We start from the raw sequence: 24,071 nt of genomic DNA, 5'->3' as shown, positions 1-24,071 counted from the left end.
TCTCCCACCCCTCCTTTGGTTAGACTCTAGAGTTTTTCTGCTCGGTATAAATTCTGTGATATGCCATCATGGTGGAGAAAGCAGTCACGCAATCCTGTAATTTAAAGGGTAGCCATGCCTCCTAAGTATGTCATCTACCCTAACTTTGAATATTAGTAATTCATTTCTTTGGGTTAAACATGGCCTCCTCCTTATATTGTATTTTAAGGTTTACATATGCCTAGATGAGGTAGAGACTTGTGGGGGCTAGTTTATCTGTAGCTTTCTTCTAAGATCAGAGGGCCTCGTGTTCCATAGAGACACCAGGGTATTTGGAATGGTAGTTCAGTGAAGGAGAAAAACAATAAAAAGGAGAGATCACTCTACTGACCTGGGAACTACTCAATTGCCACTTTGTCTCCAGGAAGGGCTCCTCAGTAATCCTGGGAGAAAATCGTATAAGATGTCTCTGGTATTATCTAGACATACAAGGGTGCCCCACTATGACCACATCTCTCTGTTACCACTGTTACCCATTACCCTATTGGAGGGGTCAAAGAACTTTCAACCTTTGGTTTCTTCCCCTTATCCAGAGGATTGTGGCCAGCACTACTCCCAGCATGCTGGCCCCATGGCAAGGGGATGCCCAAGCAGCATTCATTTCAGGGATTCAGGACAACCAAAATATTTCAGAAGCAGCAAAACCCCATACAATATAGAAGTTGAGGAATACAAAACAGGTTGGAAATGACTTCAGAGAGAAGATATCTCTATCCCTTTCTGTTACCCATACCTTGGGGCTCCCAGATCAAGGAATCCCTTAGGTGGGCTGATCTAGTGAAGAGTTTGCTTTAGAGCCTCTAAATAGCTTTTCCCTAGGTTGTTTCCCATATGTAAACACTATTCTTACCAGCCCTTGATTTTAAACTTTCTATTGTTCCTTCTCTGGACTGTATATGATCCAGTCTGGGGGTTGCTATTCCCTTAGAATTATATATTAGAGCTAGAAATAGTATCCATTTCAACCTCCTCATTTTGGAGATGAGAAAATTAAGACCCAGAGATATTATATGACTCACCTGAGGTCACACAGCTATTAAGTGACCTATCCCAGACCAGAGATTTCCTGCCTTCCAGTATGAAGCTCACTCTACCACATCATGCTGCCTTTGCTTGACGGGGGAATCCTACGCAATGTGGAAGGCCCGCCTGGAACTTAGGTAATGAAGATATTTGGTTGTGGAGATGGTTAGGGACAAAGTCTAAGAGAGATCAATTTGTTCACCTTCTGATCATGCCCTAGGTATCCAGGGGTTCAGAACCCCAGTTCTCAGATGGAGCCAAGATGGTGGCTTAGTAGCAGTGAAAGCTGAAACCACTCAAAGAATCTTCCCAAACCAACCTTAAAGTAGCACCTAAAAATGACAGGAGTCACAAAACCAACAGCAAGATGGAGTGAGGGGGCTCTCCAGCAGAAAACTTGAAAGGTAGGCAGAGAGAGTCGATTTTCAGGGGATGAGGGAACGGGAAGTAAAACTGCACACAAAGGAGTGCATGCTGACCCCACCTGCTTCACCAGGTTCTGAGACTGGGCACAGGCCAACTTTGGGATCTTGGGACCCTGCCTAAACCAACAATAGAGCACCCCATACCCACTCCTTGAAGTCCCAGGCCCTGGCACCAGCCTTCTGTGAGGCCCTGAAGTCCATAGTGTTTGCCCCTTTCAAGCCTGCCTTGTGGTGAAGCCCTGAGCCTCAGAACAAAGTCATTCACAGGGCTTAGTCCTGCAAGCCATCAGCAGAGGAGACAGAATCAGCAATTTTCTGAACTCCCAATCCAAAGGCAAAAAATAGGGCTGGGAAAATGAGCAATCAAAACCCTATTCTCAGGCTGAGGAAAGAGGCAGGGGTAGAAAGTAGGAATATGGAAATCTTACATTGGCATTTTGGGGACTGAATGAATTGTAAGGCCAGTGCTTAGGGGTTATCAGAGCTATAAGAGCGGAGAACAGAACCCAAGAAAAAAAGAGGAGTAGAAGCTCTCCCAGAACTGGGGGAGGGGATGAGGTGGAATAAGCATTGAGGATGGAGGCATATTCCTGGAGAACTTATTAATTTATTAAATTCTGAAATACGTCTCCAGGGACAGCAACCAGTTTCGGAATAGCTCCCGCCATCCATAGGAAACTGTTTCTTCCTCCGCATCTTCGTCTTCTTCGTCTTCCTCTTCTTCTAGCCCTTCATCTTCTTCTGTTGGTATCAACTTTTCATCACTCCCTTGAAAGATCTCATCACTATCTTCCTTTTCATGGTTGCTTTTGGTTGTTGTAGATTGGGTCATCTTGTCTTGGACCCCAGGCAAAAGACTCACAATTTCATCTTGCCCCTGGGAAGACTCCAAGCAATCTGCTGGCAAAGCCAAATCCTCACTGATTATGACGGAGGGAACCTGTACAGCTGAGTGTACTTTTTTGTTCTTGGGTTTTTGTTGCTTCCGGGCTGGCATATTTTGGAGGGGTACTCTACCACTCTTAATTTTATTGGATATATTCCTGCACCAACGCTTCCAAACCAGTCGATTACCAGTATATTTTCTAATATACCTCCTCCTGGAACGAGGTGTCTTCCCCTTGTGTGCCACACTGGTAGATAACCATTTCCTGAATTTGGCTTTGGTATTGGATTTGGTACAACTGGGGGACTTAAAGGCCTCAACAACTGTGGATTCACTTGAAGAGACAGGCCCTGTCTTGTTGTTCAATATAATGGTAATACTGGAGTTTTTCTTGGCCTGATGACGTTTTGCAAGCTTGATCCTGGACTGCGTTTGTCTGTATCTCTTCAAACCAGCCGTATTCCTGGTCACAGCACCACAGTATCTTCTGGAGGAGGGCACTTTGCTGGATGTCGTATGGCACGATTTCAGGGATGCGAGTTGTTGTACTATATCTTTTTGGTCCTTTGAGGTCTTACTCTTGAAAGCTTTAGGTTGGCAGGGAGGGTGCTGGTGACCAAAGACTACAAATTCTGCCATGGAATAAGTGACCCCAATCTGTCTGGCAAACTGTCTAGCTGAAAGTCCCAGTTTGCTCCATTTGCTGGGGAGCCCCTCCATTCTGCTCTTGGCCCCCCAGCCTGCCCCATGGCGACCTTCATCCTAGCCTTAGAAAGGTTGGGAAAAAGGTGGAGGTTGCCATGGCATCACTGACTCTAGTGAGGTCATAAGCACTTTCCCTATGACTGTAACAAATGGGTTTGTTGTTGTCTTGCCATCAAGAGAGAGGGATCTTTCCCAGAGAGGACAGAACTTCCAGTTGAGAACATGTCAACTTCTTATTGTGGGGAAAAGGCTTTGGGGATGTTAATGGTGGAGTGCATGCTCCTTAACAGCCAGCTGGAAACAATTCCCAGGATGCCAGGGCCCTACATAGGGTTTTCAGTGCATCTCCTTCTCCCACCTTCCTCTTGGGAAAGTATCAAAATGTCCCATTAGTCATGCTGGAACACTCACTAGAACTATACCCACCCTACCAAGCCTCAGTTCCTTCATCTGAAATGAGAAAAAGTAGGACAATAAAAAGTTTAGTGAACCAACTTTCAGCTTAGGTTATCCACTAGAGGCTAAAGAGTTTGGTTATTAGCAATCACAGCTTCTCTACAGAGTGGACCAAAAGATGCCATGGTATCTGTCCATCTGGAATATGCCCCAAACAGGGTATAAAATGTGAGAAACAAAGCTAAGGATCAGTCATCCTCTCTTCCAGCCCCCAAATCCTTGGGATTAGACTTTAAGGCTAGGGGAGAGAGCAACTTGTCAGCAGCAGAGATATACATGACTTTCTGATCTCTGCTCCCTATGAATGAAGTCAATGTTTGTTGAAACATTCTCCCATCTCCCCATTCTCTCTCTCTCTCTCTCTCTCTCTCTCTCTCTCTCTCTCTCTCACATACACACACATGCACACACACACACACACACACACACACACACACACATTTAGGGCTCCTAGTCCTTTGGGGAAAGCAGGCTGGAGCTGGAATGTTTGTTCAGCAGCTAAAGGCTGTCTGACTTTATCTCTTACAAGGAGAGGAGGCCCAAAAGTGCCTCCAGAGACCCAAATCCCTGGGGGTTGATGGGAAAACACTGGGAAAAAGAGGTTGCTGATTTTAATTTTTTTTTTTGGTGGGGGTGTGGGGGAAGAGTTGTGTAACAGCCCTAAAGTTAGTCTTTCCAGCTAATCCAGACTTCTCCTTGCCTGGATTTGGTTTGATTCTTGAGATTAGAAAACTAACCCTCCCTCCTCCATCTTCTCTCTCTCTCTCTCTCTCTCACTCACACACACACACCCCACACACTCTCAGGGATGGAAAATTCCAGATTCACAAGGAAACTTGCTTCCCCCATCCTTTGCAACACCCCCTCAACTCTCAGTACATGTACTCCCTAGGGATACATTCTCATAGCTAGTGGCTCAATAAGGGAGGGTGCCTGTGGGTACAGGTTTTGTTTGTACTAGTGGATATGTATTTTTGCATCATAGTGCTTACTGTATGACTGTATGTGCTCCTTAGGACAGTGTGTTGTGACAATGGGTGTGCATGAGGCTAGCTGGGTGTGTAATCTCATGCCACTATGTTTAAAATAACAGCCCTAGGGGACCCAAGAGCAAAGAGAAAGTGCTGGCCAGAGAAACCAGGTGTCCTGGCTCTCTCCCATACAGCACCACACACACACACACACACACACACACACACAGCAAGGCCACACATCTGGAATCAGCATATCCGCCCCCCCCCCACCAGGCACATCTGGCAAGGTTAGTGAGTTGGTTGTAACACTTTCAGTTTATTGGCTGGGGGTATCCCCAGATGGCTGACCTCACTGCCGCTGGGAAAAGAGAGGGGCCCTACACTGCCCCATTTCTCCAGTCTCCCATCCGCCCCCATCACCTCCCTCAAGACTGCCCATTGGACAGACATGCTAAAACCGGAGCTTTAAGAATAACACCAAAATGAGAAGGGAGGAGGGCAAGGAAGGAGGAAGACTGGGTTTGCTGGTATGTTACAGTGAGGATTTTGCCACCGACTATACAGAATACAATTTGGAGTGAGAGGGACAAGAAAGATCAGGGAGTCTTTTGCTCCAAGTAAAGCTCTCCCAGATCACTATGTGGAGGGAAGTTGTATGTGTGTGTGGGAGGGGCTGCTTGGAGAACACGGATGTCTTCAAATCTCCATGAAAACTTTATCTCCCAGACCTTTATCCCTCTCAGTCACAGGGCAGGCATAAAGAAAGGAGAGAAGAGTGGCGGTGGGGGAAGCCATTTAGAGAGAAGTCTGTTTCCTCTACCCGCCGAGACTCAACTGGTATCCAAGCTGGAGACTGGTTCGAGAGAGGAAAGGGGAATCGCCTCCCTCTGTCCCCTTGTCCAACCATGTAAGACAGTCTGTGTGTGTGTGTGTGGGGGGAGGGAGCTGGTGCCCAAGGAGAGGAAGCCTTCCTCTTCCCTCGGGGGATGAAGGGAGAGGTCACTTCTGGCTCATTTCCTGCTGTGAAGTGTGTCCTGGAACTTGGTGCTGGTATAGCGAAGATGGAAGCCTTTTTTGTTGATGGTGTCATCAGAGTGGAATCTCACCAGGACTGAATCTCCAGCTGAGTACACCTCCTCTGGGGGCTATTGGAAGACAAGGGGTCAGGGGTGAGCACTGGAGCCTTTTTACCAGGCTGCCTCTAAAGGGACACCTTGTGAACCAAGGCTTCAGGATGGGGAGATGAAAAGCCTTCCCTCAAGAAAGTAGAATCTAGGATCAGGGATTTAAGTTGGAGAGGAGTTTTTTAAAGTTACTGAGTTCAAACCTCTCATTTTACAGGTTTGGAAACCAAGTCCTAGAGAGGTTAAGTGCCTTGTTCAGAGTCACACAACAATTGTCTGAGGCAGGATTCAAACCCAAGTCTTTCTCACTCCAAGTCCAGACCCATTTGTTTAGAAAAAAAAAATATATATATATATATATATGTATATATATATATATAAATTTTCATCCAGTTGTGCCTTAGAAAAGTTTGAACAGGGCAATGTTCTCTCCAGAATGATTTCAGTGGTGGGGATGAGGCTAGAGGAAAAACAAGGGATGGAAGCCAGGTTGCCAACCAGACCTAACTATGGCTTTTCCTCATAATAACACCTTGTGAGTCAGTTCATTCTTATTAAAGAGAGAGGGATATAGTACCTGCTCTAAGTCCCCTTCTCTAGTCTCTCTTTTTCCTTTGATGGTCTTGCCAGCTCTCATGGCTTCAGTTACCACTGCCATGCAGATAGTTCTCAAATCTACATTTCCAGCTGTAGTCTTTCTTCTGAGCTCCATTCCCCAATTTCCAGCTGTGTATTGGCCATTTGGAACTGGATAGCCCATAGAAGCATATCAGAGTCAATATGTCCAAAACACAATTTATCTTTCTCAACCCAACCCCCCCCCCCCAACTTCTCTATTGTTGTGTTTTCTTTTTGGAGTGAAGCAAAGATGTCCATTAGTGCTTCTTTCCTTCTACTGCTGAGGGCACCACCACCCTTCCCAGTCTCCCTCCAAGATTCACAACACAGATGTGTTCTTTGAGTCTTGTCCTCTTTCACCTCACATATCTAATCTACTAAATATTGTAATTTCTGCCTTCACAATATCTCTTGATCTAGTTTCCTTCTCTCTACTCACACAGCCAACTGACTTAGTTCAGACCCTTATAACATCCCATTCCCACTCAGTCTATGGCAAATGTCTTTTCTTTTTAAACCCTTACCTTCCTGGTTCCAAGGCAGAAGAGTGGGAAGGGCTAAGCAATGGGAATTAAATACTTTGGCCAGGTCACACAGATAGGAAGTGTCTGAAGTCAAATTTGAACCCAGGACCTCCTATCTCTAGATCTGGCTCTCAATCCACTAAACTATATAGCTTCCTTTGGCCATAGGATTTTAACTGGCCTTCCTGCCTCAAGTTCCTTGCCATTCAAATCTTCCTCCACAAAGCTACCAGCTAAAGGTAGGTCTGACCATGTCACACCCTTACTCAATAAACTCTAAGGACTCCTCATTACCTTTAGGATCAAATATAAAGCCTTCTGTTTGGAATTTAGAGCCCTTCACAACCTGCTGATTTGCTATCTTTCTTGTCTTCTTATCACTCCCTTCCATGCCCTCTTGTTTGGCCCAGGGATGCCTAGCTTGCACATGGTACTTCATCTTCTAACTTCACACCTTTGCACTGACTGACCAACTCCCACGCTCAGAATGCTTTCCCTCCTCATCTCTGTCTCTTTACCTCCTTGGTTTCTTTCTAGATTCAGCTAGAATGCCACTTTCCAAGTTCCCTCAGTCACTTGAACTTTTCCCTCCTTCCTTCCACTCTGGGGATAGCTTGTACAGACACTGAATCCCCCATTTATATGTAATTCCTTGAGGGCAGGAACTGGTTTTAATTTTTCTTTCTTTGTATCAACATTTAGCAGGATACCTGGCACATAACTGGTGCTTAATAAATGCTCATTGGCTAATTAATGATTGGTAGCCTTTACTTTCTATGCTTAGGGTAAGATGATGTCCACCAGACAGCATTGGTGCCAGACTAGCTTTCTGTTCACCAAGGTTGGGGACTCCAATATTGTCCTTTCCTTTCACTGAGGGACCCCACCTAACACCACGTATTACACTTCAATCCTAGACTGTCCTTGTCTAGGCTGTACCCCAGAGTGGTGGCACACACTGAGGACATTCCTCAATCAGTCATAAATGAGTGCTGACTCTTGGAGAGTAGGGGGGAAAATGAATTCACTCTCCTTTAAATCCTGGCAGATGACTAGATCCCTGGTTGGAACTGGGAGACCCTGAAATCATGTACCTCCATTCCCCTTATTCTGTGTCTCTTCTACAGTCCAAGGAGAAGAGGGAAATGGAAGAGCAGAAGACTGCTTGAGGAAGATGACCTCTATAGAAAATAATTAGAACGCAAAGGAAGACAAGGAATTCCTAACTCTTCTTGGCCAGGGCTGAGGCAAGGTGGCAATGAGAAACTGTGGGGCAAAGGGAGAAGGTAAGCAAAATGTTGTAGCTGGGGGGGGGGGACACTGGGCCAAGGGGTCAGGGTGGAGAAGGGCCAGGAAGGAAACAATGAAGGGGTGAGGGTGTCTCTGAACCTTACTCCCAACTCCACCACTCCCTCCTCCCTCTGCCCTGGTGCCCTTTCCCCAACCCCTTGCCATTCACGCAAAGGCTGAATAAAGTTCTGCTTTCCTAAAGGTCTGGTAGAAGTTGGACCAGGAGCTGCTGAAGGTTTACCTGTATTTAACTTTTCTGGAAGCATTCAAGTGGCCCTCAAGAGAGCAGGGAGTGATGGAAGAGTAGGAGAGAGGAAATGAAGGAGGAGAGAGGAAGGGAGAGAGGGAAAGACAGAGACAGAGACAGACAGAGACAGAGACAGAGACAGACAGACAGACAGACAGAGACAGACAGAGACAGACAGACAGAGACAGACAGACAGAGAGAGAGAGAGAGAGAGAGAGAGAGAGAGAGAGAGAGAGAGAGGTGTGAATGGTTAGGATAGAAGGGATGAAATAATTTCCCTGGAGGAGAAAAGGATGAGAGATAGTGTAGAAAAAACTTTTTTAAAAGAGAGAAGAGAAAGCATGAAACTTACATTGGCCTGTCAGGCTTTGATCTCCCTTCTGGGCCATAACTTTCTTAGGGGCTCCCTATGGATGGGGGGGGGGGACTCTCAAAGTGCTGTGGAAGTCATTTGGGCAGATGAACTCAAAGGAAGGTGGAGAGTTTTTATGTATTAGCAAAAGAATCACAGAGAGAACACAGGGCGAGTTCCTACTAGATTTCATGCCTGTCTGGACACAGGCATTTTGCTCCTGCCTTCTGGTCTCTGTAACCCTAACCCTGGCTCTATGCTGGAAGGCCCCCCAAGCCTATTTGATAGCAGGCACCTGGGACACTTCACTTGGGACAAATAGAACTCCTCCTTCCCTTAAGGCTCAGTGGTTTCAGATCTATTTTCAGGGCAGGCCCAGTACAAATAAGGGCTTCAACCTGGAGGAGAGCTGAACCTCATGCTTTGGGCCCCACATCAGTGACCTATATTTCTCCAAGGTCTACAGAGACACTCATTTAACCAAGCCAAAGAACTCTGCCCAACTCTTAACTCCCAGCAAATCCTCAACCCAGTGTCCTTCCATGTTCAGACTCATGGACCCCATTTCAAGGGATCAGAGACAAACCCCCAGCACTCTCTATCTAGTCAACGTGATAAGGAAGAACTCACCCCAGAACCACAGTAGCGCCCAAGCCTGGGGGCTGTGCTGTCATAACCGTCAAAGAGTTCCATGTAATCATAGCCACAGTCAGCCTCCTCCTCCACCTCAAAGGTCTGGAACACCAGCTCCACACCGTAGCCCTCTTCAGCCACGATGACCCACTCACAATCTGACCCCCCAGGGTAGTTGTTGTCTCCGAACTGTGCATGGGAATAGAGGTCCTTGGTCTTCACTTCTGCTCGCACATGGCCCCCACACTCTGTACACAGGAGGAACAGACAAATGCCCATGGCGGTGGCCGGGAAGGTAAATAGGAGGAGGAATGAGAGAGCTACCAACATCACCTCCTTTTTTTCCCCTCCCTCTTCACCTCTCTTTCTTTTTTTCCTTCTTCTCCCCCTCCCTATCTATTCCTCCCTTTCTCACTTCTGCCCATTTCCATTCCCCTTTTCTTTCTCTCCCTCTCTTTCTCCTTTTTATCTCTCTTTTTCTCTCCCTCCCTCAGTTTTTCTTTCTCTCCCTTTCTCCCTCCTTCCTTTCTCTCCCTCTCTCTCTCCCTTTTTATTTATATCTCCCTCCCTTTCTTTATCTTCCTCTCTCCCTCACTTTTTCTTTCTCTTCCTCCCTCTTTTTTCTCCCTCTCTCCCTCCCTATTTCTTCCCTCCCTCAGTTTTTTCTTTCCCTTTCTCCATCCTTTTTCTGTCTCTTGCTTTTTCTCTCCCTCTTTCTTTTTTCCTCTCCCTCTGTTTTTCTTTCTCTCCCTCTCTCCCTTGATTTTCTTTCTCTCCCTCTCTCCTTCACTCTTTTTTCTCCTTCTCTCCATCCCTCTTCCTTTCCCTAGCTGTTTTTCTTTCTTTCCCTCTCTCCTTTTTTATCTCTCCCTCTTTCTTTCTCTCCCTTTCTTTTCCCCCTCTCCCTGTTTTTCTTTCTTTCCCTCCCTCCCTCAATTTTCTTTCTCTCCCTCCCTCTTTCTTTTTCTCCCTCTCTTTTGCTCCCTTTCTTTCCCTCCTTTCTTTCTCTCCCTTCCTTTTTCTTTCTCTCCCTCTCCCTCCCCTCTCCTCTCTCTATCACTTTCCCTTCCCCCACTCCAGGCCACTTCACTACTTGTGGCAGGTTACTGCTGATGCAGAGGGTGAAGGGCTGAGGGTAGAGAAGTGACAAAGCCCCAGAAAAGGAAATGAGGGGGGGGGGCTCTAAATTGCAAAGGGAGGAAGGGGAAAGCATATGTGTGAATCAATCAGTAACATAGTGAGTAGCCATTTTAAGCTTCTGCAAAGGGTCAACCCTGAACAACCAGGAACTATTGTAGACCTACTCAGTAGTCAATCTCTCAGTAGGGATCCATGCAACACCCCTACCTCCACACAGCTAACTGGCAGCAATACCCTTCTGGCCCCCTTTGCAGAGAGATTTCAAGGTCAGTTCTTTCACCTCTAGCAGCTTCCCTTCAGAAAGCCTTCCCTGACATCCCAGCCCACAAAGATGCCCCCTCTTGAATTCTCCTAGTGATTACTATTTCTACCAAGGGTATTGTTCATTGTTTACTCTTTCTACCTGACTGAATTGGCTCCAGCAAGGCTAGCATGAGAGTTCCTTACCTTTTTATGCACAGAGGGACTACTTTGCCTTCCCCTAATGTCTCATGATCCTTCAGGAGCCTGACTTCTTTCCAGGATCATTTCAACCCAGTGAACCCTTTTCTTGTCTGAAAGCTTAGAAAAACTTACTGATTCTAACCCTTACTTAGTCTGTTGTAGTACATTAATTGTTTTCTTTGGTGTAGATATGTGTTATGGTTCCTTAATTAAGCTGTGAGCTACTGAGGGTCAGAACCTGTGGTATATCTGGCATTTCTCATAGTATCAAGTACAATACCCTACAAAAAGTGGTTAAATGAAAGAATGAACAAATGGATGGAAGGAGTAAATGGATGAGCGTGCTGGACCCTAGACCCACTCCCTCCAAACCAAGTCCTGGCCCCCACCTGTGGAATGGGAAGCCTGGAAACCTTTTCTCTGGACAGAGTTGTCAGAGAAGAAGCGCAGGAACATGCGATTTCCAGTGGCCAGGATGGGTTCAGGTTTCTTGCTCCCACAGAATCGGCCCAGGACAGGGGCTTTGGCATCACGCCCGTCATATACCTCCAGGTGGTCATAGGTACATTCTGGCTGGGACTCAATGTCCAACTCTGAGAAGGTCTAGAGAGGGGAAGAAAGAAGGAGGACATAAGCTAGAGGGGTAGGGGGCAGGAGGAGCATAAGGCTGTCCCCTTCTAGCCTCCAGAATAAGGACAACCCTGCATGAGATGCCAGTAGACTGGACTTGTGGGGGAGGGATGGGAGAGATGCAAGAGAGAACAGCAGAAGCAGTTAAGGCTTACAGGATTGGAGGGAGAGGAGGAAGAAAGTTAACATTTTCAGGGGTGGGGATGCTCATGTCCTCTGTCTGGGGTCAGATTCAACCATATTCTTAGGGCTGGGAAAGTGTCAATCGCAATGGCTATGTTCCCTTGACTGAAAAGTCCAGGTGCCAACTACCCTGTGACTTATTCCAGAAGGTGGAGCAATAGGGGTCTTGGCCAAAGAAGGTCAAAGGAGGGAGAACACATGTACACGTGTGGCATCTTACCAGTTTGACACGGTGCCCAGCAGTGCTAGAGATAGACCAGGTACACTCCTTTTTGCTTGGGTATTTATCAGGCCAGTTGGGGCTGGTGATGGTGCCACTGGTGGATGTCACCTTATGGTCACAACCGGCTGTAGGGAAGTGGGAGAAGGGATTAACATGGACAGGAACTCTATTCTCCCTGGACAAGAACGATTATCTCTGAGAATGGGGTTTAGGGAGCTATATTCCCTGTCACTCATCCACCCAAGGGAAAGTCAAGCTAAGCTGTTTTTACTTGCCATTAGTTAAGCACCATTTGGTGGCGGTTACCTGATTTACAGGTTTGGCAAATAAGAGGACCTGAGTAAATTCTGAAGGGTGTGTGTCGCAAATTCAAGCCCATGAAAAGATGATGAATGCCATATCCAGTTGGACAGGTCTCTCCAAGAGGAAAAAAAAAAGGTCCTGTGAGAGCAGGAAGAAAACCACCGAGCAGGAGGATGGGGAGCATATGTTTTAGCTGTTACCTCTAATCTATCCTGCTTCTCTTCCCTTCTCATTTCAGCATTTCTCCAGTTCTTATTTGTGGCCAGCCTCTCTGGGACTTCTCTGTTCTCTTACAGACACTTGGGAGATCAGGATTCTAGTCCCAGTTCTGCTCCTAACTAGTTGCATGACAGAGGAGTTAAACTTTCTAGGACTCATTTTCTTTACCCATCATATGAAAGGATTAGACCAATATTCTTTAAAGTCTCTATAGACTAGGGGGCAGCTATAGCCAGGCTTGGAGATGGGAGGTCCTGGGTTAAAATCGAACCTTACATACTTCCTAGTTGTGTGATCCTGAGCAAGTCACCCTTACTGCTCTCATGCCTTGGAATCAATATGCAGTATTTATTCTAAGTCAGAAGGGAAGGGTTTAAGGAAAAAGAAGCCTCTGCAGACTGATATTTTGTATTTTTTATGATTCTTACTCCCTCTGAGAAGTCTGCCTTCTTTTGGACTCATTATTCCCTTCTATTCATGTATTCTTCTAGGCCACCACTGAATCTCCTGAGAACATGTAAAGCACATAGAGAGTACAGTGGTTACAGGGCTGGACTTGGAGTCAAGAAGGTCTGAGTTCAAATCCCCTCTCATCAACTTATTATCTTTGACACTGGGTGAGTCATACAATCTCTATCTCAGACTCAATTTTTCATCTGTAAAATGGGGAATAATAATAGTGCCCATTTCACAGGGTTGTTGTGAGGATCAAATGAAGTCATATATGTAAAATGCTTTGTAAACCCGAAAGCACCATATATAAATGCTGGCTATTATTATTGTAGCAGAAAAAGCTGTGGCTCAGTGGTTAAGAGCAGGGGTCTAGGGAGGCAGCTAGATGGCTCAGTGGATAGAGTGCTAGGCAAGAAGACAGGAGATTCTGGGTTAAAATCTGGCCTCAGACTCTTCCTAGCTGTGTGACCTTAAACAAGTCCCTTAACCTCTGTATGCCTAGAGGCACCTAGGTGGCACAGTGAAGTGCTTGGACTGGCGTCAGGAAGACCTGAGGTAAGATCTGACCTCAGACTTCCTAGCTGTGTGATTCTGGGAAAGTCATTTAACCCCTAATTGTCTGACAAAAGGATCCATTGGATCCATTAGAGAACATGGCAGACTATTGCAGGATTCTTCCCAAGAAAGCCTCATGGATAGTTATGGTCCATGGGGTCACAAAGAGTTGGATATAACCAAATAAAGATTATTATTATTAATAATAAAATTATTATATACATATAACAAATAAGATATAATAAATAAAAATTTAAATAAAATAACTAAATAATAAATATAATATAAATTTAAAATAATAAATAATTAAAAAATGATCTCCAATGACAAATGACAGTTTGATGACAACACAAGTGAGGACAAAAGTGAGTTCAGGATCCCTGCCATGCTTATGATAATGCATCAGAGTAAAGAACATATATTGTCATTTTATGACTGTTTTGGCATCCAGGTGGAACAGTGAATAGATTGCCCAGTTTAGAGTCAGGGAGACTCATACTCCTGTGTTTAAAGTCTACTCAGACACTTACTATCTGGGTGACCCTGGACAAGTCACTTAACCCTGTTTTCCTCAGTTTCCTTGTCTGTAAAATGGGCTAGAGAAGAAAATGGTAAGCCACTTCAGCATCTTTGCCAAGAAAACCCCAGAATGGGATCACAAAGAGTTGAACCTGACTGAAAATGACTGCAAAATAGCATGATTATTTTTCATGTTAGTCTTATATGCCCAGATATATTTGAGGATTCTAAAGGTAAGAGACCATATTTTAACATAGCCCTATGGAATGAGTCATTGATTTTCTATTAATCTATTGATTGACAGTAGGTAAACTGGTGTTTCCAAAATGTATAAGGGCACTAGAAAATGACTGGTCTGCATGAGTACGATTATCCCTTCTGTATCATGGGGGTAAGGGGAATGGCACCCCTGTGATCTGGAAAATCCACACAAAACTTTTTGGTCTCCCTTCATACCAGAGAAGAAGTCTGAATTTCTTCTTTTTCTTTTATGGAACATTTACAGTGAGAGAAATTGCATATATTTATAGTATTAAAAGACAAGATATATTGCTATTATACAATACTGGATATATATTTTATGCACTTCTGAGTTTCTAAACCTTTTCTGTGTTGTCCTGCTGGCCTTAGCGTGTTATCTGGTCCTCCATAAAACTCTCCCAAATTCCTTTTTAATTTCTTATGCCAATCCATCAAAATGTTCCGCCTGGATGCCAAAACAGTCATACAATGACAATCTGGTTTGTTGGTGCTATTAGCCCATCTTTTCTTCCCACATAATATAAAGGTAAAGTTTGGCTCAGACCCTTTGGAATGCTAAGATTCCAGTTCTAAAGCAGAATTAGGGAAGCCCAAAGGAATGAAGCTCTGCTGTCCTTTCCTATTTTTGGGGTAGAGGGACAGGAACAAGTACTCAGCACCTACCAAGTACAAGGCATTGTGCTAAACTTAACAAATATGCTCTCATTGTTTCACATTCGGTCTTGCAAAGCTCCCTCTCCCAGGATATGCAGGCACCTTCTCCATATTGTCTCTAATCTTGAGGAGCTGATTAGAACCCAGAGAAGTGAAATAACCTGCCCAATGTCACCCAGCTAGTATGTGTCAGAGGTAGGACTTGAACTCAAGTTTTCCTAGTACTGATGCCAGCTTTCTCCATCCTCTACACCATGCTGAAACCTAAGAAAGAATTTTCCATTGGGAAAATGTAGTGGCATGGGGCATCTCATAGGGGAGTAAGACTTCCATAGATCCTATGATCAGGCTAATGGCAATGATACCCTACTTTCTTCTCAGCCCTTTACCAGGAAGGAAGGTAATGAGCATTTATTAAGCACCCACTATTTTTTAAGTGCCAGGCACTTTACAAATATTATCTCATTTTGAACCTCACAAAAATCCTAGGTGCTGCTATGATGATCCCTATTTTACAGATTAGAAAACTAAGGAATCTGACCTCATACACTTCCTAGCTGTGTGACCCTGGGCAAGTCACTTAACCCCCATTGCCTAGCCCTTACCACTCTTCTGCCTTAGAACCAATACATAGCATTGATTCTAAGACAGAAGCCCTTCGTAAAGGTTAAAAAAAAAAGAAGAAAAAGAAAACTGAGGCCAACAGAGGTTAAGTGGTTTCCCAGGATTACAAATGTAGAGTAAGCATCTGAAGCTAGATTTGAATTCAGGTGTTCCAGACTCCAGGACCAGTGCTCAGTGCACCATGGTGCCTCCAAGCTGCCTTGGATCAGCACAAATCCTAGCCTCTTCTCTCCTGCTATCCCCTCAGGTACCAGGATAGCCAGTGTCAGCTGCTTCTGCCAGGAGCCTTGGCAGGTCCTTCCTTACCTTCCTTACAGTCATGCTTGTTGTCATGGAGGACAAAGCCACTTCGGCACTGGCACTCATAGCTGCCGAAGGTGTTAACACAGTCCTGCTGGCATCCACCATTGTCCTTGGAACACTCATCCTTGTCTGTGTGGGAGAGAGAGCAAACACAACACAAAGCCCTCTCTGTGGGCTGGGGGCAGGCATGGCAGGGCCAGGGCAGGGAGGAAGCAGAGGGCTATACTCCTGCGGGTGGGAGGAGAGTCCAGGCTTTCCTCTCCCTGAGGGCAAGGGCAAGCTGAGGTTATGGGATCCAGAGGTCAGAGCATTAAGTAGCAACCAGATGTGGGAGGCCTAGTTGTGCAGCCCAGGAATCATCCATGATGTGGGGAGAGAAGGTAGGTAGGAGGCAGAAAGTGGGATAGGGGAACAGGGAAATGCAAATGACCGACGTGGGGACCCCCTACCATTACCTGCTTACTGGACAGACGGACAAGTGGAAAAACAGACACATGGACAAGCAGACTGCAAGAGAAAGGAGCAGGACACAGGGGTCCCTCTTTTACTTCACAACAGGAAATGTCACAGACACCATCAAAATGGGAGGGGGTAGGGTGGGGAAGCACCCAGGGGGTAGGGGGGAAGAGGAGAGCACCAGTTCTGTCCGGCCATGGCAGGGGGGCAAGGAGATGTAGGCCAGAATGGAGGGAACAAAGGAGTTGAGGTGTGGGGTGGGGGGGCTCACAGCCCCCCCTTTCTTCCAAGGAGTTCCTGAGTAACAAACAGGCTGGAGAGGCCACACTGGCCTCACTGTTGGGTCCGGTTTCTTTTCTGCATTCGGTTTTTGAATGGCTGGGGGCGTCCCCGAGGTGGCAGCAGTGATGGCCTTTTTTCTGAAATGAGAGAGAGAAGGACAAAAGGGACCAAGGGAAAAGGGAGAGAAAGGTAGGGGTCAGGAAAGGAGAGCAGGTGAAAACCACATCCAGGATCTCAGAAGCACATTAAACAGGGGCTGGGGTGGGGTGGGGATGGGGAGTATCAGGGACATGCAGGACAGCCATATCCAGGTACAGCCAGGTCACAAGAGAGAAGCAAGGAGTGCAGCAACCATGGCATAGAAAGGGAGATCCTGGCAAGGAAGGCAGGGAAATGTTTTCCAGCCCTGAGGAAAAGCTGTCAGGGGGACCTGCTGCACCAGACATCTAGGGAGTCTTGGGCAGGAGACAAATGAGAGAAATTGATTTTGGGAACAAGGGAAGGAAGGAAGAAATGAAGGAATATAGGGAAGGAGGAGGGAAGGAAAGAAGAAAGGAAGGAAAAAAGGAAGGAAGAAAAGAAAGGAAGAAAGAAGAGGAAGGAGGGCAGAAAGAAGGAAGGAGAGATAGAAGGAAGTAAAGGAAGGGTTAGGGTTAGAAAGGAGGAAGGAAGGAGGGAAGGCAGGGGAAAGGAAGAAAGGAGGGAAAAAAGGAAGGAAGGAAGGAAGGAAGGAAGGAAGGAAGGAAGGAAGGAAGGAAGGAAGGAAGGAAGGAAGGAAGGAATAGAGGGAGGAAGAAGAAACAATTTCTCTGAGAGAACCTAATTTGTTCTTTTAGTCTACCTGCTGGGTCTATAGATCATCCTAGTCATACTGATATATGTTCACCAAGATGTAAAGATACTCACAGACATGCCCACAGCTTCACTGAGTCACTATGATATTCATTTAGATATACAAATACAGATTCACATTCAAATAGAAGCATAGATAGAAACATATACACATCCAGAGAGAAACAAACACAAGTACACATTCTCCTCTCTCTCTTTCTCTCTCTCTCTAGCTCTGTCTCTTTCTCTTTCTCTCTCTCTCTCTCTCTCTGTCTGTCTGTCTGTCTGTCTCTCTCTTCCTCTCTCTCTCTCCCCCTCCTTTCTCTGTCTGTCTGTCATCCACTTGCAATCTCTTGGCTGGAAAGGGTCAGTAGGCTCTTCGGCCATGAATTTAGAGACCCTGGGGATACCAATCCTTTCTTAAAGTTGGAGGGGTGCCTCATGGCTGGAGCAGACAGAAAGGTAGGTTATCTGGAACTAACTCTACCCTCCAATAGTCACTGGAGTTCAAAGGGATGTCCAGATAAGTTAATAAGATAGAGACCTTCCACCACCAGTACTACTGAGGGGAAGCTTTTATCAGATCTTTCAGCTCTGACTGTGGGCTCAGCCTCTATCTCCTTAGAATTCTTGCTCAAGCTAATGGGAAAACTCCTGGGCAGAGTACCTGAGATTTTATAGAAAGGACTTCAGAAAATATACATGGTTTCAATAGTAGGAAATCCCTGAAAGGAAATTCACAGAAGCCTCTGGGCTGGTTTCCTAGATACTGGGACAAGCCAGGTCCAAAGAGGAAGAAGGAAGATGTATTCTTAGGGGACTCTAGATTCTTCTTATTCCCTGTTCTAAAACTGGTTTGGAGGGCAGTTGGGAAAGCTAGGTTCCATGGACTGATGAGAATTACGATGTGTTTGGACTCTGGCCTGGGGAGTGGGGATGAGAGGGAGCCTCACCTCTGAGCCAGGGGAAGGGAAACAGTGAGAGCATCAAGGGCAAAGAGAGGATTGACATGTGCCTGAATGAGGAGACTCCACTCACCCTCCAGTGCCTGCAAGCCCCTTGGCATCTTGCTGAGATTGAACTGAATTTCTTCCAGGGTCTTCTGCTTCTCAGCTTAGAGTCTCCTTGTGAGTGTCCGAATGGTTCAAAGGTCCCCAGTCGTGGGGTTCCAAAGCCAGCCACCCCATACCCCCAGCACCAGTGGAAGAACCCTCCAGCCAAAGCTCTTCAGTAGGTCTCTTGCAACCAAAGGCAGAGTGGGGCATCACTGAGCCAAAGGAAGCCATCCTTGGGCTGCCAACCCTGGCATCCAGGCCAAATCGATTTGGATTTTAAGAACACCCTTTCCCCATTTCATAAGACCACAGTAATAGAAATACAGAGAGAGACAAGAGTAAGCAGGTAATGGTTATTCCCTGGGGTCATATCATGCCCTGACTGGGCACAATGTCACTTCTGGCTACTCCCATTAGTTTTCAGGGACCATCACAGTTATATGTGACTTGGATAGGGAAACACTCTGGTTCATGTTGCATCAAGGGGCATCTTGGCAAGCAACAGGAAAGGTGGGGGTAGCATGGGGGTGGGACATGGAGTGCTTTAAGCAGAGCAGTACAGTTGGCAATGCCAAGCAGGATAGGGCAGAAGAAGCAGGTGTGTGGTAGCCAGATGGGGCAGGCAAGGGAAAGGAACCTTTAAGAGCTGGGCATAGTCAATTGGTGGTACTGGGAGAAGGTAGCGCACTGGGGCTTAGGGGGAGAAGGTAGGAAGGCACAGGATTGGGGCTGGGATGGACAAAGGGAATATGGTTCATGTAGGGAGGGGATGGGGAAACAGATAATATCCCTCTGGACACCTGCCCTCACCTCTCCTCTCTACCATATAAGCACAGGGAAGTTGCTGGCTTGGCCTTCTGAGGTCTCTTATTTAGGCAGGGAGTGGGAGATGGAAGAGAATGGATATATAGGAAGGGAGAAAAATTGCTTGTGGGGCCCAAGTTGAGTCCAGCTTCCTCTATGTCCACTGGTTTGAAGCTACATGGTTCTCCCTACCCTATAGCACCTTTAGGACATCTTTTATAATTTAATCCTGGGTAATATATTATATGGTATTTTCAACTGCTTTCTGTTTCATATGTGTCTGTCTTGTCTCTTTGTAAATCTCTTTGTAGCTCTGAGACCAGAAGCCTGTCTTACATTCTTATCCCATCTCCAAAAGGCACCTAGCTCAAGATGAAGCACACAGTAGGGACTCATTAAATATTTTTAATTTTAAATTGTTACTTTCTTAGTAACAACTCTAAGACAGTCAACAAGGGAACAATCCTATAATAGACTGACCTGGAACTAAAGGATATAAAACGAACAAGGACAGTGCCTTGAATGTTATAAGCATTTTAATAAATATTGTGATGTGTCTTCATCTAGCACTCCCTCATTTGTGGGCAGATTGGGGACAGGGAATGTTTTATGTTAGGATGGCGATGCCTAATTATTCCTTTTCCCCACCTCTTCAGGACCTGTGATTTCATCAATGTGGGGAACTCTCTAGCAGAGAAACTCTCCACCAATTCAAATCCCCAACTCATCCATCACTTCGAGCCTTGAAGGGTTATTAGGGACATTAAGAGGTTATGGATCACTAAGCCCACATGTGACAGATGTACCCCCTGAACCCAGGCTTCCTGCCTCTAAGTTCATCAGTGTCCTGGCTACTCCACTACACTGCCTCTCTTCTTTCTTAAATCCCTGTAATGAACCAGGTCAGCTAGCATGGAGTTTGGCAAGTGGCCTAGCCACCAGCCAAAGGTGGGAGCCAAAGGAGGGAGACCTGTTGCCTGAAGCCTCAAAAGAGCATCAGCTCTAAAAGGCATATAGTGGGGAGAAGGCTGACTGCCCCTGGAGGGATGGAGGGCAGGAAATCCCCACATGCCAGGTTCTCAACCAGGAGAGCTCAAAGACAGATTGTCATCTCCGCCTAAAGGTGGGGGTCCAGGGGAGTCAAGGGGGAGAAGAAGAGATTTGCCCTTTAGGTCTGGTGGGAGAGGTGTGATGTTGGATCCTGGGGTGGAGGATGCCAGTATTACCTGAGAAGAAGTGGGCCTTGAAACCCTTCTTGGAGACAGTGTTGTCCGACTTAAATTCCACTCGCATGTTGTTGTACTGGGAGGTTATCACCTCGGGTTTTTCAGCACCGCAGAACTTGCCATGAAGTTTGGAATCTGCTGTCAGTCCGCTTCTTACTTCCACAAAGTCATACTTGCACACCTGCCCCAAAGGGTTCTGCTCAAGTCCCCCTTCCAAGAAAGCCTCCCTTCCCGAACACATCCAGCTCTCAACCAGCTACTTATGCTCTGAACCAGCAAAGGCAGGGGTCCTTAAACTGAAGTCCACACCCCACCTTCCTAGGGGACCAGAGATTGATTTCAGGGTGTTCATGAACTGATGAGGAAAATAACTGCATCTTTATTTTCACTAACTTGCAATTGAAATTTAGCATTTCCTTCAAATATTTAAAAACATGATTTTGAGAAAAGGGTCCATTAAGTTTCACTCAACTGCCATGGAGGTCTATGACTCACGAAAAGTGAAAAAGCCTCTGCCCTGGAGGGGCAGAGGGATTTGAACCCCCAACCAAGGATGAAACATACTCTCTTTAAAAAAAAAAAAAACCTTACCTTCTGTTTTAGAATCAATACTAAGCATTAGTTCCAAGACCAAAGAATGGTAAGGGCTAGGCAAAGGGGCTTAAGGGACTTGAACTTGTCACCTATATTTTGCTTTTATGTCTCTGAAAGCCTCTAGCACATAGCAGGCCCACAAAATGTTTGATTGGTTTATAAAACATGAACTCTGTTCTTAAGAAGTTTACAGTTTGGGGTTGTTGAAGGAACAGGGGGTTGGGACAGTGGCCTGAGCCACAATAAACTCTTTCTAGTATTAGAAGGGCCGTCATGTGGATGATAATCTGTTCTATTTGGTCCCAGAGGGGAAAATTGGGAGCAAGATGGGAAATTCAGAAAGGCAGTGACTTAAGTTTGATACTTGTAAGGTAGTGAGTCCCCCATCAAAGGAGGTCATCATGCAGAGACTAGATAACCACTTTATAAGATCAGAGATCTAAAGCTGAAAGGGGTATCAAAGGACATGTTAGTCCAATCCCTTCATTTAATAAATGGAAACTCAGTGAGATTAAATACCTTAAATTCCTATATTGTCACAAAAATATCAGAGATAAGATTTGAACTCAAATCCTTTGATCTCCAAAGCCAATGGAAAGAGCATTAGGTTTGAAATCCAGTGATGCTATTTGGAAAGAACAGAATCAGCATTCAAGAAACATCTTTTAAATAAGATGGCATGGCCAGCTGGGTGGGTCAATGGATAGAGCATCCTACCTGGAGATAGAAGGTCCTGGGTTCAAATCTGACCCCAGACACTTCCTAGCAGTGTCACCCTGGGCAAGTCACTTGACTCCAATTGTCTTAGGACCAATACTTAGTATTAATTCTAAGAAGGAAGGTAAGGGTTTAAAAAATAAATAAGATTTTTTAAAGAAGGATATGAGCACAGAAGAATGGGGCACCACTTCTTTGTTCTGCCCTGCCCTGGGCACTGGAGCTAGTACTTACATCATTTCCCTCTGTTTCAAAGAAGTCAAATTGTAAGGAGATTCGGTACTGGGTAGGTGCCACAAGTTGCCAGATACAGTTCTTATTGGGAGGGTATTCCTTGGGCCACCCTGGGCTGGTGATGGAGCCATTGAGCTTGGTAAGAAAACCACCGCAGGCAGCTGTGGGGTGGAGGGTATAGGGAAGATTGGGTTAGAGAAGTTATCATATACCAAAGGCCCCTGACCTGGGAGTGGGGAAAGAGCATGGCAGAGTGAAGCCCTGGCTTGGGCAGGACTGAGACGCTGGCTGCCCCCCAGGAGAGTGCAAAGGGAAATACTCAGTGGCTCCACAAGCCCAGGCAGCCAGGACTGGATGAGGACAGGGGTGGGAGGTAGGGAGTCAAAGCAAAAGCCTCCAGAAATCTTTAGGAGCACTAACGTAGAGTCATCAACCAAATCTCCCAGCTCTTCAGGGAAGGCACTGGTCCAAGGGCTATCAGGAATGATTACTGACAAAAAGTTAACTTCTGGACGTCAGAGGGAATAGAGATCGGGGGTGAGCGTGGTGATGGCATGCTGCTCACCTTCACAGCGACGCTTGTCTGGAGCCAGCTCATAGCCTGGGTCACAGCTGCATTTATAACTGCCTAGAGTGTTGAGACATCGCTGCTCACAGCCTCCTCGGTTGGGCCGGGAGCACTCGTCTACCTCTGGTGAGGAGAGAAAAGGGAATCATGAGTTAAACCTTGTGACTGAGGTCCCAAGCCTCCTCTTTTGAAAAAACCCTTACCTTCTGTTTTAGAATTTAGGGGGCAGCTGGGTAGCTCAGTGGATTGAGAACCAGGCCTAGAGACAGGAGGTCCTAAGTTCAAATCTGGTCTCAGCCACTTCCTAGCTGTGTGACCCTGGGCAAGTCACTTGACCCCCATTGCCTAGCCCTTACCACTCTTCTGCCTTGGAGCCAATACAATTGACTCCAAGATGGAAGTAAGGGTTTAAAAAAAAATAATCAATACTCTGTGTTGCTTCTAAGGCAGAAGAGCAGTAAGAGCTAGGCAATGATGGTTAGGTGACTTGCCCAGGGTTACAAATTTACATCCAGGGCTTCCCATGTCTATTCACTGAACCTCCCAGATGCCCCTTCCCACACCTCTTCTGAATCCTTCCAAATCCTGTCTTTATTCCTTTCTGCAGATCAAGTTCTTTCTTCACTTAACTGCCCTACTTTTCTGTGCTTGGGAGGGAGACAGCTCCCACTGGTTTTGTCACATCCTAGACATGCCCAAGAATTGCATCTAATCGAAGTGGGGGATGGACCAACGTGAAGAGCTCCTGACTCCCTGACAGTTCTCCTGGGGAGAAGACAAAGGGATCCCTTAGGAGGAAGTGTCATGTGTCACAGATCCCTTCTCAGAAGGAGGCTTTTAAATGCATAAAATCAAGTTCATACCATTATGAAGAGAACCAAAGGTGAGTGAAAATCAAGATGGAATTTTCTCCCATCCAAGTTCATAGATCTCAAGTTAAGAACTTCTGCTACTTAGGGGCACAGAGATGAAGGAGGCGAGTGTGAGAGAGTGAGACAGATAAACTGTGGATGTGGATGTGTATACGTGTACATTGCGTGAGTCCGTGTGTATGTATGATATGTGTATAATTTAGTGGTACTGACCATTCAGGAAGCTTTCCCTAACTGCTCTAACCACAATGACTTCTCCTTTCTTTGCACTCCTAGTCCATGAGTGTTTCCATGTCATCAGTTTAAGGTTTGCAAAGGGCTTTCCATAGAGCCTGTCACTTGATCCTTACAACCCTGGCAGGCAGGTAGGTACTTCAGGTATGGGTACCACAGGGTCTGGGTAGAAGGAAGAAGGGAAGCACCTTTGAAAAAATTGACAGCAAAGCCAGCTTTGTTGATGGATCCATCAGAGACAAACTTGAGCCAGAGGCGGCTGGATGTACTCTTGATGTCATCTGGTTTCTCATACCCACAGTATCGTCCAATGAGGGTGCTGGTTTCACTGTTTCCATCCCGTACCTCCAGGTAGTCATAGGCACAGCTGTCATGACGTTCAATCTGGAGG

At 46.0% G+C, this 24,071-nt stretch overlaps 1 protein-coding gene and 1 long non-coding RNA gene across 6 annotated transcripts in view; one reads left to right on the top strand and one right to left on the bottom strand.

The window, feature by feature from the left end:
- The first annotated feature begins 128 nt into the window (after positions 1-128).
- Positions 129-22,700, top strand: LOC130456544 (uncharacterized). Of its 4 annotated transcripts, none has more exons than XR_008915580.1 (5): positions 129-1,199; positions 1,283-1,466; positions 7,902-8,060; positions 12,930-13,055; positions 18,473-22,700. It is a non-coding gene; the product is annotated as an uncharacterized LOC130456544 (long non-coding RNA). The 4 variants fall into 4 exon arrangements; XR_008915581.1 differs by lacking the exon at positions 12,930-13,055 and having other exon boundaries at positions 134-719; positions 1,117-1,199; XR_008915577.1 differs by lacking the exon at positions 12,930-13,055 and having other exon boundaries at positions 189-1,199; positions 18,473-18,777; positions 19,547-22,700.
- Positions 4,805-24,071, bottom strand: part of BMP1 (bone morphogenetic protein 1) — a 59,786-nt gene continuing 40,519 nt past the window's right edge. The window contains exons 12-21 of one of the 2 annotated variants that reach the window (XR_008915576.1): positions 23,869-24,064; positions 22,572-22,697; positions 22,007-22,167; positions 20,462-20,642; positions 15,811-15,936; positions 11,914-12,041; positions 11,270-11,483; positions 9,294-9,544; positions 6,210-6,379; positions 5,516-5,653 (exon numbers count right to left, since the gene is read on the bottom strand). Coding sequence is in view for 1 of the 2 variants with exons in the window: in XM_056813685.1 (XP_056669663.1) it covers positions 5,519-5,653; positions 9,294-9,544; positions 11,270-11,483; positions 11,914-12,041; positions 15,811-15,936; positions 20,462-20,642; positions 22,007-22,167; positions 22,572-22,697; positions 23,869-24,064 (1,518 nt within the window). In the remaining variant the exon portion in view is untranslated. Of the gene's footprint in view, positions 5,654-6,209; positions 6,380-9,293; positions 9,545-11,269; positions 11,484-11,913; positions 12,042-15,810; positions 15,937-20,461; positions 20,643-22,006; positions 22,168-22,571; positions 22,698-23,868; positions 24,065-24,071 lie in introns of both variants that reach the window. The other variant, XM_056813685.1, reaches the window with a different exon arrangement.

The sequence above is a fragment of the Monodelphis domestica genome, chromosome 1 (assembly GCF_027887165.1).
Source record: "Monodelphis domestica isolate mMonDom1 chromosome 1, mMonDom1.pri, whole genome shotgun sequence".
Classification (NCBI taxonomy): domain Eukaryota; kingdom Metazoa; phylum Chordata; class Mammalia; order Didelphimorphia; family Didelphidae; genus Monodelphis; species Monodelphis domestica.
The sequence above is the reverse complement of the archived record's forward strand: the minus strand, read 5'-3'. Positions and strand labels throughout refer to the sequence as shown.